The 20,846-nt window shown below is 42.0% G+C and overlaps 2 protein-coding genes across 10 annotated transcripts in view; both read left to right on the top strand.

The window, feature by feature from the left end:
- The window catches only part of hoxb3a (homeobox B3a), a 41,996-nt gene that overhangs the window by 11,830 nt on the left and 9,320 nt on the right, over positions 1 to 20,846 (top strand). For 2 of the 9 annotated variants that reach the window (XM_014192395.3, XM_014192394.3), the window contains exons 2-3: positions 5,028 to 5,231; positions 20,698 to 20,764. The gene's annotated coding sequence lies outside the window, so the exon portion shown is untranslated. Of the gene's footprint in view, positions 1 to 3,663; positions 5,232 to 10,155; positions 10,438 to 12,263; positions 15,239 to 18,372; positions 18,781 to 19,035; positions 19,634 to 20,697; positions 20,765 to 20,846 lie in introns of those variants that run through there. The other 7 variants (XM_014192407.3, XM_014192398.3, XM_014192399.3 and 4 more) reach the window with 7 other exon arrangements.
- hoxb4aa (homeobox protein HoxB4aa) lies at positions 205 to 2,490 on the top strand. The gene is given in 2 exon segments (NM_001141908.1): positions 205 to 824; positions 1,812 to 2,490. Coding segments are annotated over 2 exon segments (753 nt in total). The 5' UTR covers positions 205 to 400; the 3' UTR covers positions 2,141 to 2,490.

The following is a 20,846-nucleotide window of genomic DNA, read 5'->3' as shown; positions in this document are numbered from 1 at the left end:
CACGTTTCTTGTTTATGTACTGTATCACGAATTGGACAGGTGAGGGGGTTGGTTAGTTGATCTGCTCTGTAGACGTTTGAAAACTCCGGTGGTATGTAATTCTGGCGTGTCTGCTTCAGGTTGTTATTGTTTTGATTCGTGCTTTTCGCGAGCGTGCCAGCGTGCAAAAAAAGTATGCAACATTCGAATGCCACAAACTATGCCCAGATGATGTGCGGGTATGCCTAATCCTATTTCCTTATCCGGGAATCGTCAGGATCCACGCCATTGGCTCCCGCTGTCACATGGATTCTTAACTTTGTTCACTTGACAGAAAGTAGGAGGGTTCTACGAAACAGGAAAACGAGTAAAGCGATAGATATAAATTTTAGTATATTTTGTGTGCAATTCAAAGAAATTAATGGCCATGAGTTCCTATTTGATCAACTCCAACTATGTGGACCCCAAGTTTCCACCCTGCGAGGAATATTCACAGAATGACTACCTACCCAGTCACTCTCCGGACTACTACAGCGCCCAGAGGCGAGAGCCTGCTTTTCAGAATGAGTCGATCTACAACCAGCGGTCGGGCTGCGCCGACCCGCCTTACACAACGTGCCAGGGTCCGGGGCAGCCCACGGTGGTGATATCTCCACGGGGTCACGTCCTCCCCCCAGCCGGACTCTCAACCCCTCTCCCGGAGCCTAGCCACCATTGCGACTCCGTAACTCCAAGCCCTCCACCCGCCTGTGGCCAGAATCCCCTCAACCAAAGCCCTTCCACGGCCAGCTCTCGCAAGGATCCCGTGGTTTACCCCTGGATGAAAAAAGTCCACGTAAACATCGGTAAGTGCTGCTAACTTCTCCCTACTCTGCGTCTTTGTGAGCCTGAATCAGTTTACCTAAGGTGGGAAGCTTAGTGTTCGGTGCTAAATCTCTCTCCCCTCGTGAAGTAACCCTTGGTCTAGATTTACGATCGGCTGTTTGCAGGGCAATATAATTACATCCTCCATAAATTTTTATTGCACTTCTTCGCCAAGTACCTTTGAAGTCTATGCAACCTAGCCCTTCTCATTTCTTCCTAAGATTGGTTTTTATGACGACTCGACTATCCCATAAGTTAAGTTTTATGCTTTGGTAATTGGATTTTAAGTGGTTGGATGTACAAACGTGTACTTTCCTCTGTCACCTCTCTATTGTTCATGGAAAACTTTTATGGAAGCTAAAATATTCATATTTATGGAGACTACAATAAAACACTGATGGTAAGTCAAATAGTTGAACTCTATTATGGACCCACACAACTATTCTGCAATGATTAGAGTGTGTGCTTTGAGAACTAGAGCATGCATTCAGACAACGACAAATGAGACTATTGTAAAGTCACTGTTTAAAGACTTTGCCCTGTGCATAATACCAGCGCCATACGCCAGAAATTCAAAATGAAGGAGTTGGGGCCTTACTTTTAGATAGGTTATTACGTTTGTATTTTATTAGGCTTTTTGTGGTACTATCCACTGTGTTTTGTCTAGTTTTGAATTAGTTGAAGCACCCATTCAGACTATAATAACACCCTCATGCGTCCCTCATTCACAGTGAACGTAAAGAAAGTACAATGGGCATCCATGGACGTGGGTTTACTTGTAGAACTTTGCATAACATAATCCAGCAAGGTTATGTCTATATAGGCCTACCTTGTGACGCTCTGAGGCCGATTTAATATAATATTCAAAATGTTTTGAGCTGTGTATTAATAATATATATTTCGGCCTACAAATGCAATACGTGTGTGTTTTGGGGATGGCCTGTAATATATAGCTTTCTGTCCCACAGTGAATCCAAATTACACAGGGGTGGGTGAGCCCAAGCGCTCGCGGACAGCCTACACGCGACAGCAAGTCCTGGAGCTGGAGAAGGAGTTCCACTACAATCGCTATCTGACCCGGAGACGCAGAGTGGAGATCGCCCACACCCTGGTTCTGTCCGAGCGCCAGATCAAAATCTGGTTCCAGAACCGGCGGATGAAATGGAAGAAAGACCACAAGCTGCCCAACACAAAGATCCGCTCCAACAGTAACTCCAACAACACAAACTCGCAAAGCAGCGGGCTCGCGTTGGGGAGTTCTCAGAACCGAACCAGCGGGCCTCCACCGAGCCTATAGCCTCCACCCTCCCCTAACCATCCACCACCCACCCACCATGCACTTTGAAACCTCCGTTTCTGGAGTGGGATACATGGTTTCCACCATGTTTTTACCTCCCCTCTTCAATTCAATTACAGGGATAGAACATGTTGGGGGAAAGAGAAGGGGGAGTAAAAAACGAAGAAGAGAACATGTGTATCTCAAAAAATGTAGAAGGGGAGAAGATTCAAACACAAACACTTCCAATGATGTGTTCACAACCTGATCCAGTTCCCTTTTTTTATCCCGTGCCCCTCTCCTCCTCTCTCTCTCTTTCTCTCTCCCCCTCCATTAGAACAGAAGGCGGCAGATACTTTTCAGATTTGGTGAAGATGGATCCGTGTTTCATCTTTAATCATGCCAAACTCGGCCCCATTTGTCATGTTTACTCTGCAGTACAAAGGATGAACCGTGGGCCTGCCCATTACCTCGACGTCCAACGTTGTGTTTAATACATAGCCCCCTTGTTTCGCCAAGAGCCGTTTTCTTACTCCTTTTTCTCTCCTCAATACTAAAAAAATACACCGAATATGTTCTCCGAACATGAAGTTTTTTTGTAAGAGAAAATATAGCTGAATCTCAGTTATATTCTATGTTTATATATTAAGACTGACAACGATTGTGAGGTCCGTTGCTTGTTCATTTTTACAGGGACTCGTTTTTCCTTCTTTGTTTCTAGCAAAGACAGGGTGCATATGAACAAAAGATGGCAAATCACGGTATTAACAAAGGATAGTCGTCGCAGTGGAATGATGGAGCTGGACTTATAGAATACTTACATATATGAACCAAAATCTGGTACAAACCTACCTAAGCATTATAAACACAGCACTACAATGTACTACCTAGCTATTATAATTACCTCAGTTGTACTTATGTTCATTATTTTCTTGCCTTGTGTTATGAAGTGACAGGTTAAGCTCATTTGAATTTTGTGGCAAGTATCTGCAATACGAACATATTCATTTCTTGTAAGTGAAATGTAATTTAAGCAATTTTGTTGGCCAGGGTTGTAAAGAGAAAAAAAGGTGCGTATATTGCATGACTGAATACACATTTATTTGATATTTTATCTTTCTCTATCTGGTATCCTTTCTTGGCACAAACATGCGCACACACTCCCTCTTTCTTTCGCCCTCTCTCTGTCTCTCTCTCTCTCGCTTTCTTCTCACCATGTGCCATTTTGGGTATTTTATTTGTATGTGTTCCTTTTATTTACATTCCAAAGATCAGTCCTGTCGCTGATAATGTCGAAATTTTAGTTTTTTCTTCCTTCATATTTGAATGTTGCTCTTTTTCTGCTTATTCTCCTCAGTGTCTACCTATTATTTGTAAATAGCTATAGAAATTTAATAAATGGCTGAAAAAGCATCCATCTATTCTCTTTGTGTCCTCCTTTCCCTCCCTCCTCCTTTCCCTGTTTCACCAATGCTATGGGTCCAAAAGATACTGAGATATGTCGCTATCTTCAGACCAGCTCCTTTAATAGCAAGGGATGTGTAAAAAAAATGATTCAATTTAATTTCGTCCTCCCATGGTGGGTTTTCGTTTGCCTTTCTATGTAGCCTGTCTTTAAAAAAAATCACTGAACATCTCCGTGGTGATTTATATCTTATGGTCATGAGTGATCCTGGTACATTATGCCTTGTAATCTCGTTTTAAATCACAAACCCCTTCGTTTCACTCTCTTCTCTCGTTAATTTAACGGTGCTCACACACCCGCTGCTCGCTGGTGCTGAAAACAGCCTGAAAATATGGATCCTCGTTTAAAAAAAAAAAATGTTAAATAGGTTCTCGGCTCGTGGGCTTTTAATGCTTTAATGAGTCTAATTTTTGCACAACAGTTTCTCGGTGTTTGCTGGCTCGCTGTGTATTTTTTTATATTACAAAGGAGCGGGTCGGTGCCATAGCTCAAACCCTGACAACCAAATAGATAATCAAGAAGACAAATGGCTTCTTTTGTAAGGCGCGGCTCTTGTATTAATTTTCATTTTCTTCTCTTAGAGCAGGTATCGAAAATATAGAGTAGGAGAAAATAACATTCCGTTTGGGTGTTGAACTTTAAACAAAAGTGTGGCCTCAAATTGGTCTGCTCGCATTCTGTGGAACAGAGACGATTTTCTATTACTTGCTGGTTGATGTAAGCCCTTGTGCCATATAGCCTCCTCCAATCACTTTATGTGATTTTATTTCTCACCATATATTTATGAAATGCCTTTTGAAAACCACCAGCGTCCTACAGGCCTATGCTATGCCTCAAGATACTGAAGCAAGTCCAGTCAAAGATACCCACATGGTACCATTGCAATACATACAATGTTGATAGGCCTACTATTGAATTCGTTCGCAGTATTTTTGAATGCGCTCTTTTTTTAAGTTCTAAATGTGTTTTCGCGTGAAACCGATGGTAGGCACTATAGCTCACACACATAGAGGCACACCATTGATTTTCATGTGGGGCCTTAGGCAATGTCTCTATACTTTTCAGATGGCAAGTGATATTATGTCCACATGTTGTTATATTCACAACAGTTCAAACGTCGTTGATTTGAATAGATACATTGGTCCCCGACGCATATGTGTCTTCACAAAAAAAAAGCCCCCAAGCACTTGCATAGTAAAATAAATGAATTTGTGTGTGACATCACATACAATATGCACCTTAGAATTCTATTCTTATCCTTTATTCTATTTTTTTTTTACTTCTGCTTTCGGAGGGTGAATAGGAGCGAACAGATTTCTAAGGGGCCCCAAAAGTTCACCACCATTATTTGCGGACAGAGCCAAGAAAAATGTGAGAATTATACAGAAAAATCATTAATCACTTCTTCTCTTTAAACACTTCTTCTCCTCTATTGTCATTCAGCAGCACAACTGCACGGACCTTCTGCTAGGAGGGGAGAGGAGTCTTGGAAGACACTTGAAGATACCACCCCCCCCCCCCTTCTCAACCTACCACCTTCTTTTTGACCAAGTCTTGCCACAAGAAAACTTTTTTTCTTGAAGAAAATCCCCATAGAATCCCAACGCATTGAGAATCTTCGCATTACCGAGGATGGCAGCGACGAAGGTAATGACTTTTGTTTCGTTGGTATGCTTTTGTTGGAGTTTTATTGCTTTATAGCCCTTGCTTTCACAGCCGGGTAACATGCGCGCATTTGTTGAGGACAGGGGGGAAGGCTAGGTAGGTTTTATGGTCGCTTTGATATAGTGTGGGGACTTCTGGAACCCTGCTGCTGTGTATCCATGATCGGCGTGGAGGGTAGAAATGAAGTTGCGTTTTCCTGAGAATTTGTGCAACTGTTTACTTCTCTTGGGTCAGATGTCTCTCTCGCTCACCCTCTTCCTCTCTCGCTCACCCTCTTCCTCTCTCGCTCACCCTCTTCCTCTCTCGCTCTCTCTATTTGTTGCTTATTTCAATAGGCCTATGTTTTTAGTACGTTATATATATATATATGGATATGGCTGTATACGCTTTGTAATAGGCCTGCACACCCATGCATAATGATGTCCTTTTGGAAAGGATAGCATCCTTGTCTTCAAAGCTTGACACTGCATTCTTCCAGGGTTAGGCTATTTACATGATTAGAATGCTGTGCTATTTATATTTTTCTAATTGAATCTACTTTTTTAGTGTTACCTGCAGTTAGATTTGAATTTGAATATGAAGGCTAAGTCCTATCGTTCGTATACAGGTGCGTAAATGCAACAGAGGCTTGGCTATGAGTAATTAGATGATCAATTGGTCAAACCCAAAGAACGATTCATGGGGGGATACCGAGTGCTTTAAATAGAATTTACTTCGAAATAAACGACTTGTAGCACATCTCTGCAACGCAATTGCATTTAGTAGTTTGCTTAGATGAGCACGAATGCCTCAGAAGTGCATTCACTGCTGGTTGACTCCTTCAAATCAATCTCTGTGGATATATATATAAAAAGTCCAAAGGTTCTGCTATGGTTTCTGCTCCCTCTGCGGGCCTGGGTGGCATGATGCGTGTTAAAGTAACAGAAACAAATGGTAAAAATATAAGGATTGGTATCGAAGGGAGAGGCAGAGAGAGAGAGAAAAAAAAATCGATGGGTGGAATTGACAACAGAATGGCCTGGCCGAGCGCGAGTTCAACCAGGGGACAGTCACAGACTGACCCTTGGTACCCCTTGACCCCTCGCAGACTGGACACCGCTCCATGTTACATTTCCAACAAAGACCCCGGGCGAGTTAGTCATAACACCGCGGCCTGGTCACTGTAACCTCGGGGCACGGTGCTATCTTAAGAAAACAGACAGCGGTGCCCTTCACCAGAGCTATCTAGCTGCATGGATTCTTTTTTGCTTTCTCGTTCCCCTCAGATTCACAAATATATAGGCTGAGCCTCTGGTTGCTATAGGAGACGTTTGAGTTGTGTCTCACATCTCCTTGATAGGCCTCGCTATGAGTGAGACTGTACATTTCAGCAGCTTCAGCTTTACACAGGAAGTCATGGGGCTTTATACCCCCCCCCCCCCCCCCTCCCCCAGATACGACTTTGCCAACGCCTTGCATTGTATCATGCTCCCTCAGTCCCTCTCCAGCCCCGCTTCCTCCCTCCTTGGCCCTAAAACCCCTCCAAGATTTGTTGGAAGCCTCTGCCGCTTGGCCCGGAGAGCTGCGGTGGTGTGGTGCCTGTTTCAGATCACACCGCTAATTGCGAAACAAATAGCCTCCGCGCATTGCTGAATTATTATTGTGGACAGCCATGGAGCGGAGGTCAGCGCCATGTAGTCACATAGATATATAGCTAACGCACGCGCACTTTGTGTGCAAAAGCTGGAAGCGTTTTTTTTTTAAAGGAGACATTAAGTAAAGCAAAGCACCATTGTTACTGCTGCCAGCAACCCACTGTCCACTAATACATAGTACAGTATAACGTAAGCTACCTAGAATAGTGGTGGTTCTCTTTGGAGTCGTTTCCCTTTTCATTGTGGACCTATGGGCTATTACTGAATGTGTGGCTCAATATGATGTTGTTTCATCAGATAAATCACCAAATGCGGAATGTGCAAATAGAAGTAAAGTTCCATGTTACTATTTTAGCGAATAGGTTTTGGTTTCAAGGGTAGTAATGCATGGTAATAATGGATAATGCAATGAATAATAGCACTGCTCCTATCTATAGCGTTCTTCTAGCTAATCTCTTTACTTCTCTTTATTATTTAGCCTCCTACTACTATTATTATTATTAGAGCCTACTACTACTACCACTACTACCACTAGCTGCTACTGCTACTACTAGCTACTACTACTTTATGAATACTGCTATTATTATAGCCTACTAATACTACTAGCTACTACTTTAATTATACTACTAATGATAATAGCACTAATAATGATAGGCCTACAGACAGACAGACAGACAGACAGACAGACAGACAGACAGACAGACAGACAGACAGACAGACAGACAGACAGACAGACACAGAAAATACATACAAAAGGCTACATAGTACATAAATACAATACAAAGGCTACAGTACATACACTAACAGCATCCATAATTCATCTTTATAATTATGATCGCAACGCCAATACCTTGATACCGTTCATCATGTAGGCCTACCTTCATGTTTTATCATATTTCAGACTGGCTTCCATAGATTTAGAATTGTTTTCAGAAGCATACAGTATTGATTGAAACATACCTAAAATAACTATAGTATAATGTCGGGTTATGTTACATGCTGGCTGGATGCTGTCCTATGGAGTCCATGTCCGTCGCAGAATATATTTGAAAAAGGTTGTGTGTGTCCTGCCGGCTCTGACAGATTTACGATCCCCAATAAAGGCCGGGATGTTGGGCTTCGTAAATCAATCTCTGCTACCACATATAAACCTAGCCTTTAGCAAAACGTTGTGTTTACATAGGCAAACTTCAGCTTTGATTTTCATGGACTGCTGTTTGATATTTTTGTAGATTTGTTTTGATTGTCTATTTATTACTATTATGATGATGATTATTATTATGATGTCTTCTGTAAGCAAAAGTAACCCACATATAGGCTATTCTTTATTTACACAGTATTTAAATTGCTTTTTTTATGGACACTTCAGTTTTTAAGTGCAGTTTTATTCAATTCTAGAGTGATTAGGTTAATCATTTACAAGGATAAGGCTTTTGGGTGTTCCCATCGATCACGGATTTTTCTTAGACCTTTTCTTGCAATGTATTTCTCTCCCCCCCCCCCCCCCCCCCAAGAAAATAGGCTATTATTAGGCCTATATAATCATCACTATTATTCTCATTAAGCTATTGGTGTTGTTGTTGATATCAATATTATTATTATAATTAGGCTACACAATATGGTGTCATTCTTTTGTGAGTAGTATTCGTTTGTTGTTCTTATTGTGGTCATCTTTGTTGCGATTATATGGGCCTACTGTGATTAGTATAATTTATAGCCATCATTAATAGTGCTATCACCCCTGCAAATATTTGATTTAAATTATGTGTGAAATCTTTTGGAACTCGTTGAAATGTGATGTCACTTTTGGATTTCTATGTTTCCCAGTCGTACCTTTGTGTCTCCCCTATTCTTTTATCGAAGAGAGCAAAGCTACAATAATGATACAATAACGATTTTTATCTGATATGCACAATTGTATTGTTCTACTCTGCCATCCGCATGTAGGACCTATCGTGCGTGCATTGTTCACATTTTCCCCCGACCGCAAATATTTCAAAGAACCTGCTGGGCAAAGTTATAGCTGCAAAATAGCTCATCTACACAGCGTTGATTTCTTTCCTAAATAGTTCGGGGTAATTACGTTTGATATCAAACCCGTTTGTGCCGTTTTCCCTTCAAGCTGTTTAATTTCTTGTTTACGATATTTCTGGGGGAAAGGGAAGCATCTTCAGTGTTCTGTTGTTCTCTGCTACTCGTAGGCACAGCACCAAGTCCTGCTATTGTTTGACCTTCAGGAGTCTCCTTTAGACATAGCTGCATGGGTTTGTTGGACACAGCCCCAGGTCTATTGTTCTGAGTGAGTGCAATGGCAGAGCACACCAAAGGATTGGTACCATTGTTGCTAAGTGCTTGCGGCAGGGTCTCTCCCCATTCAACTCTCTCCTTTCTGCCGCGTGCTACCTGTCTTTTATTCGCTCCATAACGGTCCCTGTAAAAATTAATCACCCTCGTGCCACGGGCTTCCACCAAACTTGTTAATAATTAGATGCCTGCTATTTAGAGATCTCGTTGGCGCAGCTATGTGTGCCATCACTTCACAACTCCGATCGAAGTCATTCGAAAACAAGGATACCACAAAAAGGTAGTTGTTTTCTTTGATCTTTTAGCAATTGTGCCGTATTGAATCACCATCAGTAACGATAGTGTTATTATGAAATTGACTGTGGGTGAAAGAGTGTATGCATCATGTCATTTCTTCCAGAATGGCCAAAGATGTATTTAATTATTGTGTAAACAAACGATTTGTGCAAACCAACAAGGACTTCAACGAATAACGTGACATCAATAATATCAACAATAGACCAAGCAAACAAGTTTAGCTATTACAACATTGGCTTTTAGTGTACGCCTTCTGTGCATAAATCTATATATAAATAAGGATTGCTTGTTTTCAATCGAAATAAAAACACCCTTATCTCGAAATACATAAACAGAGGTGGTAAGGAATAAAGACCAAACGAACGCACCCAAGTGTTTCACTATCCTCCTCTATTCGTATCATGTCATCCCTCTCATATGGCCACTTACCATAACTTCTTTCAGTAGCCTACATAGCACATACATAGCATAAGACGTATTTCTCCCTTTCACAAAGAGCTGTAGATTAAACGGTGCAGGCCTATAGGCTAGTCTTTATTCTATATTTCTGTAAAAGATTTAAGTTAGAACGTGGGCTCTGGAGTGTTGGGTCAGAGTGGTCCCCGGAGCGTGCAAGGAGAGGTACCCCATCCCCTCCTGGTCACGTGATTCATTAAATAATTAATGCAGAGGTTGCAGAATAGATATGTATTCGTCAGGAATATCGCAGACATGGTCTCCTTGTGTCTGACGTGAAATTCAACTGTCCTTTTAAAAACAAGCCCTATAGCGGAGGGAAAAAAAGAGAGGGGAGAGACACACAGAGGCTGCAATAAAACAAATTTGGACGGGAGCCTCTCGTCGTGTGGACATTGTGAGTATAGCGGAAACGGGGACGCCACTTCCACGCAAGTGCATTGCTGCGCCGTTGGCTTACCCGAGTCAATGAATTATATGCTGTTTGTAATATTGTGGTAAATATGTCAAAAATACTAATCTTGCCGTACTTTGACATCATGCATGTGTTTGCACCCATCATCCCATCGTTTGACTTCAGCCTTGGTTACATGAACAATAGTCGCCTTTACATGTCACAGTACTGCACTGTATTGCAATGCATTGATAGCGATGTATATATTTTAAAAGCAGTCGTATTACTATTCTCATCCGTCCCCCATCCCATCTCGGTCTTCCTCATGTCTGCATGTCTCTCTCTCCCTCTCTCTTCTTTTCAGCCAGCTACTTCGCTTGATTTATAGTGATATGTGTGTCAGCGGCAGCGGGCTGCCATTGTGTGTTTGTAAGGGAGTTGTGTTGTTTATGGCCGTCTCCACGATAAATCATTTCTCGGGGAAAATGATTGGCGAGTGATGATAAACGGGAATGAGGAAGAGATTCCTGGATCTTCGTTTCTCACTCTGGCTTTTTCGGTGCTTCTTGTCTCTCGCCGGTCGAGAAAAGCTTTTGCCTTTTTCACACTCCTCTCTCCCCCCCCCGCAGTTGATTATCGCGGGCGATTTACGGCAATGGATCAGCGACTAATATGAAGGCTAAGTAGCTCGAGGTCTTGAGTTACTGCATATGCGATTACCAATTAAGGGAAGATTTGTTTAAATTTGGCAAAACGGGAACGCCTCGTCGCCATGTGAATCTCATAAAAGCGCCGGAGCTCGCCGGCATAGGCCTAGTCATAGCCAGGGGTGTAATACCTGAGCTCCAGACCTTTTTTTGGACAAGATAGACAACTTAATTGGAATACAAACTTAGTAGGAGAAGAGTAGGCTATAATTCTGCTAGATGGGATGTGTTGTATAGAGGGGTGGCATGACGAGCATAGCATCGACTCACTGTAGCTAAAGGGACTGAATGATTCATTTTTAGAATATTTTCCGACATATCTTTTCGATACATTTTCTGTGGATTTTGTTCGACCATTGAAATGATGCAACATTCGATAACTTATGTCAGTATGGTGGTGTTTAGCAAACAGAAGATCGTATTTGTTATTATTTGGTGTACTATTGTGTCCATTATGCCGTCTCGAATGTCTGCGGGTTGTGAGAATAGCACAGGCGTCATTTTTATTGGTTGTGGTGGCATTTTGGGGGGAGTGGGGGGGGGGGGGGGGGGGATATGTTATTTTCTGGGCTAACCGTAGTCAGTGTCGTATATGACGCGTTAACGTTATTTTGGTGTGGACATAACATATGTGTATGCTGCATTGATGCTGTTGAAAGAGAAAACTACAAAGACAGACAAAGACTGCAACAGTTTCCCATTTGAAAATGCTTTACTCACATTTTGGTTTGAAAAAGGATGACGTTACAGATAATGAAATCAGTATGTTGTAGGATAATGATAATAGGCCTAATAATAATAATAATAATAATGATAATAAAACATATTTATAATACAGTGCTTCCTTTTTGTATTCATGAATACAAAAGCAGCTTAAATGTCAATACCATGGCTGGCTCCTTCCACAATCCTCCCCTTCGCCTCGCTTAGTGTAAACCTTTGTGTAACAAAATTAGAACAACTCTGTGGCTCCCATCAAATATTAATGGGCATAGCAGCGAGGGGCAGCACTTTTCAAAATGTCTATTCCAGCGGCGCTACTTGTTCTCGGGCGCTGTGTCAAAAACAATATTCCAGCTCATTTCGGTGGACGCTCAGGGGGCGATGAGAAGGGGACATTGTGCGCGTAAGAGATCACGGTTGCTCACAGAAACCGCCTCGTGTCTGATTTCAATGACAGCCCAGCGTTGGAAGAATTATTCCAAATGCCAGTCAGATGGGTAGCTAGGCTGGGTGCTCAGACTCTGGGTGGAAACAATTGTGCATCATCATCATAGTAAAAAACGAACTATTAGCATTACGCACAGCTCTAATACACGTAAATAGGCTACAAATAGATTAGCAGTAACACTTGTAAGTAGCATGTAATGGTAGCAACAGTGGGTTATGAGGCTTCTATAATAGCATCAGTATAATACTATTGCAAATGTTCTATATTACCCTCCCTGCCTTAGCTAGAGGTTGAAAGCTGAAAGTGGGCCCTTTGTTTGAATGGCACTTCGGTTCGATTCTATAGGATAGGCTATTGCACTTCAAAACCTTTCAACAACCTGCAACTGATTCACGGCGTCCATATTGTATATGTATATCTTTATAGGGCTCTATGTATGTATGCAGTAAGTGTGTCGGATTATTGTTTATCATTTGTGTCCCATACAAGGTCGTTAGAATCCCACGCATAGGAGACGAGGCAGCAAGAGCGCATCTTCCCGCTCAACAGCGTTGGGAACAATACAAATATATGGCTGCCATATTGAGCCCTTCTCTCACAAAAAGGCGCGACCCTCCAATAATACACCATTCATAAGCATAGTCCCTTTTCTCCGGAATATTCTCTCGCTTAACTCTAACTATTCGTTTTGTAGTGCTATAGCAAAAATATCGAGATAAATGTATTTCCATCCGTTTTTATATTTACATAAAGAAAACGGTGGCTTTATAATACTAGTATTTTGGAGCTAGCTTAAATTCGATTGTTGCACTTTGTTTTTACAATTATAGATACAAATAGATATAAATAGATAATGCTTACCACACTCATTGTAGTATAAAAACAATAATGGAACCTTTATGTAAAATAGCATGCATGGTACATAACACTGCAGGCGATAAAAGATTCACTAGAACACGACACTTTTCCTGTGGACAAAGAACAAAAGACGTACCATTAATAATTCATTTACGCGTAAATAAGTAACACATGTATCCACCAAATAATAGCCTGGACAAAAGGTCCACAAAACGCCATGGGATTGTTTTAATATATCCAAACAATAGATAATTGTTCCATCTAAAGCCTGTCCTTACCTCGATCTAACTTAGCTCTATATTTGCAATATTTTTCATTGTAAACAAATATCGAAAGCATTAGGTTAACTTTTACGCAATGGAAATCTAACCATCTATCATATCTTGCACTTATCCAAATGCCTGTAAAACATAAGCGTAATATGTGTCCTCTTTATTTCAGTCACATTGACCACCCTTAGCCATAATATTAAGCAGAAATTTTACATAATAGCTTACGAGGAGCCTAATACAATTTCGATATAATGTTACTCAATGACTTGCCCAAAAGCTACACAATAATGTAGCTCCTCAAACCATCTATTATAACCAGGTGAAAATACAGCTAAAATATCAATCTAGTGGTCAGATTAGTCTTAAACTTGAGTCTTAAAGTTGAAAATAATAGATGTTATTTCCCCCAAGTTATATTACTTCTATTATTATTATTATCCTTGTGAGTAGTCTATTTCAAACTCCTAATTGTGTTCAGAGGGCCAGGTAGGTATTGGTTGGCCAGGTAGGTATTTCCCCGGCCTTCAGTAATGCAGGAATGATTACCCCTTCGGAAATAAATCAATATGAAGCCCCGCGCTAATTTATAATGATCTGCAAGAGCAGCAATTCAAAGGCGCATGAAAAATGACCGGTGAAACCGTATCCAGAAGCTGCAAGGAGAATTTTCACCCGGTTGAAGAGCTTGCAGGAGAGCGATAAGAGTACTAAGCCGGAAATGTTCAGAAGAAAGGCAAGGTTTTTCATGCAGGACTAAAAATAACTCGGATACTATCGTGGCACATTTGCATCAGTATAATTGAATTTCCCACTATTCGTGTGGGTACCTCTCCCTCCCTCTCCCTACCTTCTATCTCCTTCTCTCTCCCCCTTTCTTTCTATCCCTCTCTCAATTTATTTCTCTCTCTCACTGTGCGCGTGTGTGTGTTTGTGTGTGTTTGTCTGTGCGTGTGTGTGTTTCTTTGTGTTGTCTGAGCGTAGGCAGATAACACTCAGACGCACAAAAGAATCGACCAAGAAACAAAGCCAAGTGCATCCGACTTAGTCACAAATTCTAAAACGTAATAATCTACATTTACAAACGTTAGTGCAGTAAAAACAGTCCCAGGGTGAGAGCTTTTAAACACATCAACATAGAGGTAATTTATTTTCATATCCCCTTACTAGCCCTCTGCTATGACGCACGCCTATTTCATTCGTGAAGAACATACTATCCGCTATCCGCCAACCATCCCCAGCCTAAAAATGAATTTAACTCTGGCAATAAAATGGCAGTATCGGAATGAGGTTGACCACGTTCACCCCTGCAGAAGCCCGCAGGTTGTAATCGCCATATGGCCCGCGTGTCGGCCTCGCAGCCGTGCAGTCAGATCCCTATTGGACAGACGAACCCCTTTGCCTTCTCCACCCTGTGTGTCCTGTCAGTCCACTGGTTCAGTAGTTCACCTTGTCAATCCACCCCGCTCCATGCAAGCAGCTATAGGCGGAAAAAAAGAGGCAGAGGGTAGAGGTGGAATCTATCGCCTGCTGCTGACTGCTAAGCCCGAAGGAATCGCATGCAGGGTTCGAAGAGTTCGGAAGTGCAAAGGGGGGCTCCGTGTTCGGGAGTGCTCGGGCTCGGAAGACCCGCTCGTGTTGATGGGTGCGCGCGCGCATGTGTTGTGAGCAGTCCGTCCTGCTCGCGGTTGAGGATATATAGCTTTCCAAAGCCGCCATGTAGACTTCCTTTTTTGTTTTGTTTAGTGGAAAGATATCATTACCAAATTACGCACAACGCATCCAAGGTCACCAAAAAGCAAAAAAAAAAAGATATATTCCAGGCGCGTCTACAATAGATAATCCCTCAAACGCTGGCCAAGCTTGGCTCGTGAGACCCAGAGAAGTGCTGGAAGTCAGGTAAGGTTTTCAGGCATCTACTGACGCCGGATGCTTGGGCTCTTCCCAGTGTCCTATGCTCCTCTGTAGACAAGTCATTAATTATCCGTTGTGTGACCCATCTTTGGGTGTGCCTGAGCTCGCAAACTTTTGTGTTTTCGAACAGCCGAAGACAGATGCCTTCGAATAGGTAACCGAGGAGGGCTAAAGGGAGACTCGCTGCCCTCACTCTCTTTTCCCTCACCCTCTCAGTGCATTTCTTTACCTCTCCCTGACTGTCCCCCTTCTTCTTCTTTCTACTTCTCTGTCAAGCATTAATATCTGGGCTCCCACACCCCCATTTAAAAGTTTACTCATTGCGTAAAGTGCGGTGCATCAAATGTTAAGAGAGGGGAGTGGGGGACTCGCGGTGTGGGGTGAGCCGTGAATGGATCTGATGGCTAGGTGTAAAAAGAAGATGCATGTGCTCCTGATTTATGACTGTGTGAAAGGATTGCTTACTCTAGCTGCTCCCAATTTACCCTCGGCTTTTTCTCTCTCCCCAGGAATCCCAATATACTATCAAGCCCGTCACTACGGGCTCTCTTTGTTATTATTTTCAATATTGCTGTTTGTGGAACAACTGGTGCGCCACACAAACCTACAAATGGCGTTTTAGGCTATGTCAAGTAATGGAGATTAGCGCTATTCATTCTAACACGACCTGGAGGTTCATGGGACATTGAAAGATCTTGTATTTCATACTATAACTGTTAACCTCTAGGCGTGTAAAATAGAAGGTGTTCTAGTAAAAATAGAAAATGTTGACTTCAAAGGACCTCGAGAGCTCACTGATAATAGTAAGATAGTCATTCATAGGCCCTCAGTGAGCCTATACCCACATTGCTAATTTTGCTTCCCATGCATCTCGGTCTGTACATCTGCAAACACCAAATACCTTTGAGTCGATTAAATATATTGTTTCTATTCTAAGTGACCCATCCGTGAAATATTGAGATATAGATAAAGGCATATGGCACACAACCTCACTAACATGTTCTAATGTTACAAAAACATGAAAATAAACGGTGTAAGGGGACTTTGTACAGCAAGAGATGCAGTAAATGAAGCCATACTATTACATACTTTGCACAATGTCAACTTTGCACAATGTTAAACCATTGTAAACCGATTATCTGCAACTGCCATTTTGCAAGTACACATTGTAAACACATTATCTATGCAAACATTATCTAGACGACCCTGGAGATAAACACCAGCAAGATGTCGGTGAAAGACATCTTCAAGGCACATGGACTTGCAACCATATAGGAACCGATGATGCCAACTATAGCTTCTTTAACCCACAATAAGTAGCTGCGCGTAAAGGAAAACCAAACAAGACACCCACATATGTTGTTCTTGTTGTTCTTTGTGGTTTAAAAAAATAATGTATTTCATTATTTGTGAACCTGTTTGACATTTTACTGCATTGTTAGGAGCTAATAACATACGCCTTTCGCTGCACCCGCCATAACATCTAACCTCTGTACGCGACCAGTACACTTTGATTTTATTTGAACATGGTTTGTTATCTCACTACATGACGACCATGCTTTGACAATACCATTATACTTCCATAAAATACATTTACTTCTATAGACTAACTTTGTCTATAGGCTATAGGCTGTACTGCATATCAACCAGTAGTTGGATAGCTCGGTGGAAATCATGACCTGGCAGTTTGTGCGTCATGGGGTGGAAATCTGAATGAAACCACAAAAGTCTAAGTGGCCATGATTTAATTGATTTTATCATACATCACTGACAATATAGGCAAGCTCCAATGGAAAAAAGGGAAAGTAAAACTACTGTGTGTCAGTATATAATATCTGACAGCTTTGGATAGAATCCATGTGACCTTTATGCAAGTTATTTCCTATAGTGGCATCTGCTTAAGACGCCTTGGATCACGTTGCAACACAGCAGTCATTAGCATCATCTCTAAAGCAAATGAAATATCAAAAGGTACCATGAAAATCTAAACGTTCAATTGAAGTCGTTTGTATATTGAAAATAGGTCCAGGTTCCAGTACAGCCGACGAAATTCAACCATTAATTACCTAAAGCTTGGTCATGTCCCCTACCCCATCCTCACATGTCATATTGTTGAGGTTGGCACTTTCTAGTTCTCTGAAGCAGAAAGGGTACTGTGACCTATAAGGCCCCCAACCAACCGTCTCCAAGTCAGCGTCCTCTTTTGAATTCTCGGTTAAAGATTACCACCTAGAGCCCTTCTCCCATAAAGATTAACCCTGATCTCTCAATGAAACTAGCTGATGGAAGGGATTCCTTGTTGAGCATTTAGAACATGAAGATGATCTATGTTCTGCAACCAAAAGCCAATATGCTGAAGTCCTTCATATGCAGAGAAGTCAGTGGCACTGATGCCATAGCAAGGCATCCATTTCTTCCCTCCCCATTGGCACCTTTCTCTCTCCATTCACACCTTCAACAAAGGAGGTGAACAAAATTAAATAAACACTTAGTAAAATTAGCTATAACGCCAGCATAAGAACGTAATCTAATGACATTCACTCTAAAAGCACAAAGAGCTAATCTTGCATAGACATATTTGGCCATATGTCTTATTCCAACACTAGCACACCACTTCTGAACTTGCGTAGGTTCTCTTTCACAATGACAGCTAGCTCCACGGGGATCGATACAGACATAACGCTCAGGTCACCGGGCCTCAAATGGGAGTTTAATTGTAATCTGGAAATCTTTAGTAGAGGGCTATCTGCGTGGGTGTAAAACCAAGCCCACTTGCTCCACCAGTCGCCCAGTGAGCAGTGCAGAAAGCCCTTTTATCACCCAAAGATTGGAGGCAGAGGCCTAGCATACACACTGGTCTCGCTCACTAAGTCCGTGGTGTTGACAATCTCACGTCATCCGGCGGAATGGGAGAGAAAATAAGATGCATCATGTCTCTCCTCGTTTAGAACAAATCGTCGCTTGCCATTTGGGATGCCAGTCGTTAGATCTCATTGCATTTGAAGGTGGCAGAATTCGGCGAATGGACTCTATAAAAACTACACCCTCACAGAGATTGGGAGAAAAATAGACATTTTGGAGTTGGGGGGGGGGGGGGGGGGGGGGGGCATGCAAAATGGGGCAAAAGTCAGAGAAGTAACCAATCCGGCAAAGGTGAAGGAAAATATATTTCTCCGTCGTTTTGGAGGCATCAAACAAGGGGGAAGAGTAGCCACAATTCTATCAAAACCAGAGTATGTTGACGTACGCGCATCACGTGAGCGCATGATACCGGGGCATTATTTTGGATTTGGAAAGGACCTTATATTGTTGCTTGCTGGCTGTGTTTTCGCCCAGTCACTAACTCTGCTGTTAACAACTGCCTGGTAATTACACAACAAATGGGATTTCGGCGTTTCGCTGACTTCCAGAAGCCCATGCGGCCTCTTTGAAAGCCTTAGACAGCAAGGCCCGGATTAATACATAAATATAATACATTAAGAGAGGACTGCAAAGTAGACTTCTTCCGTTGATTGATCATTAATCTGGTGAGTTATTGCTCTTCAACGCAAAGGTCACTTGGAAAACCGAACGCCAATCCGTCACATCGAGATGTAGCCCCGCTGCATGCTTGTTAATTTCGCGTGTTTTGCACCCAGCTCGTGTTCATAAACATGGTGAAGTTGTGATGGTGGAGAACCGTTTTTCGGTAAACGAATGGCTACGGAGGGTGTGAGGGAAACATGGCCAGACGCAGGCTGGTGAACGGACAGCTAACGGAGTGTTGGGGGGGGGGGGGGGGGCTTGATAATAAAGTTGGACAGAAACTGTTTGTGTACCAGGGCTCTAGTGTGGAGCTACAGGGCTGTGGGATCTGATCATTGGCGTAGATTTCATAGAAAATTTCCAAGCAGGCAAGCATTCCCCATTCCCCTAATGCCTGTGCATCCACTTAATATGCATTTTGATAAATTATTCAGGAGCCCTTTGTTGCAACCCGTGCAGAAACGAACCAGCCAAATCCCTATGTTGTTTGTCTCCGTTATTCCGATAGCCCTTTGCAAATGCCAGGCTTTTTGGATGATTTTCGTTGAATTAGTCCTTGGTTAGTCGTCATTTCTTCTGAATTTCCTTGCTCCCTGGCTCCTTTCAACCTTTTTCCACAATTTTTTTTTTGGCTCATCAGCTCTTCTGCTTGTAGCTGCCTCCTCCCTTTGTTCTGAGCGTGCAGCGTTGCTAGCTGCGGGGGCTGTAGCACCCTGCACTTTGTAGGTAACTTTACGTTAGTCCAGTAGGTCTCCGGGTCGAGCGAGCTATCGGTGCTGAAAATCTTCAAAACTACCAGGGTAGCAGTGGAGTAAAAACCGGGGCAACGGGGATGGAAGCGAGCCAATGCTGTGCGTGAGTGCGGGGATGCAATAAATAACTTTATATCGCTATAGGCCGCAAAGTCGGGGAGGTCGGGGAATCCTCGTTTTGATTTATGTGTTTGGGGTAGCTGTCAGGAGCCGGCGAACGAGAGCGTCCAACGTTTTTATTCCATTTTTAATAAGAGCTACTATGCAGACCATCATGGCCATTTGATTTCATTTCTGCTCCGGCCCTGTCTCTGGATAAAGCCATTTTCTGTCTACTTTTACTCTGAAACTGGATATAGTGCAACATTTACCTAGACTTTGGGATTATTTTCCCAGAATGGTGGGGCTTTTATTTACCGTGTTTCTCAGTGGGCGCTACACTTTCGTTTATTTTCGATTTCATTCGTTGAACTGTTCCGTTTATTGGGACTTTGTAAGCTATTTCTCACCTTTATAGCTATCTTTATTGTAATAATTATCATTTTTTCCCTATTATTATTGTGTTCATTATTTTCCTTATTATTCGCCTGTGGATATTATTGTTGTTGTTCTTATTAGTCTATTAGAATATGATTGTCATTAGAAAATATTTTGATCCCTACTGCCTTGATTGGTAGGCTATTATTAATTGCTAAATTAATAGTAACGAGTCAATGTCAACATAGCAACAACTAGCCTACTATTATGGATGATTATAACATGATTACATCAGTATCCACACAATTTCCTTTACATTTTATATTTATTTATTCAACATGAACCTCACTGCCGTGTGGATTGATTGACTTGCTCCATATGTAGGTCTACTGCGCGAGATTACAGAATCTCAAAAACAAATAATGAGAAATATGATATGTAATCTGATAGATAATTGAAATCAATACAGTGGGCTCATGAGAACACACTGGATTCTATCCTTTGGCTTTGCATTTATTCCGTGATTCCACGGGATTAATTTAAGGTTAACGATATCTGTCACCTGTGGTAAACTCTCAGGTTGCCTGTGTGTTCGATTTGTAGACAAGAGGTCATATGCACTGTATTGGATTTTTTATGACCTCCTTTGATTGCATCTTTCTCCCCCCCCCCCCCCCCCCCCCCCTGCAGTTCCCTCAAGCCTTCAGGAAGCTGTATTCTTGCATAAAATCCAGTGATAAGAAACAACATAATCCCGGTAAGTCACCCTATGACAAGTATATAAGCATTGCAAATGACTATTTGCTCGTTATTATGAATATGAATGAAAAACGGATGTG

The sequence above is a fragment of the Salmo salar genome, chromosome 03, assembly GCF_965601325.2.
Source record: "Salmo salar chromosome 03, fSalSal1, whole genome shotgun sequence".
In the NCBI taxonomy this organism is placed as follows: domain Eukaryota; kingdom Metazoa; phylum Chordata; class Actinopteri; order Salmoniformes; family Salmonidae; genus Salmo; species Salmo salar.
The sequence above is the reverse complement of the archived record's forward strand: the minus strand, read 5'-3'. Positions and strand labels throughout refer to the sequence as shown.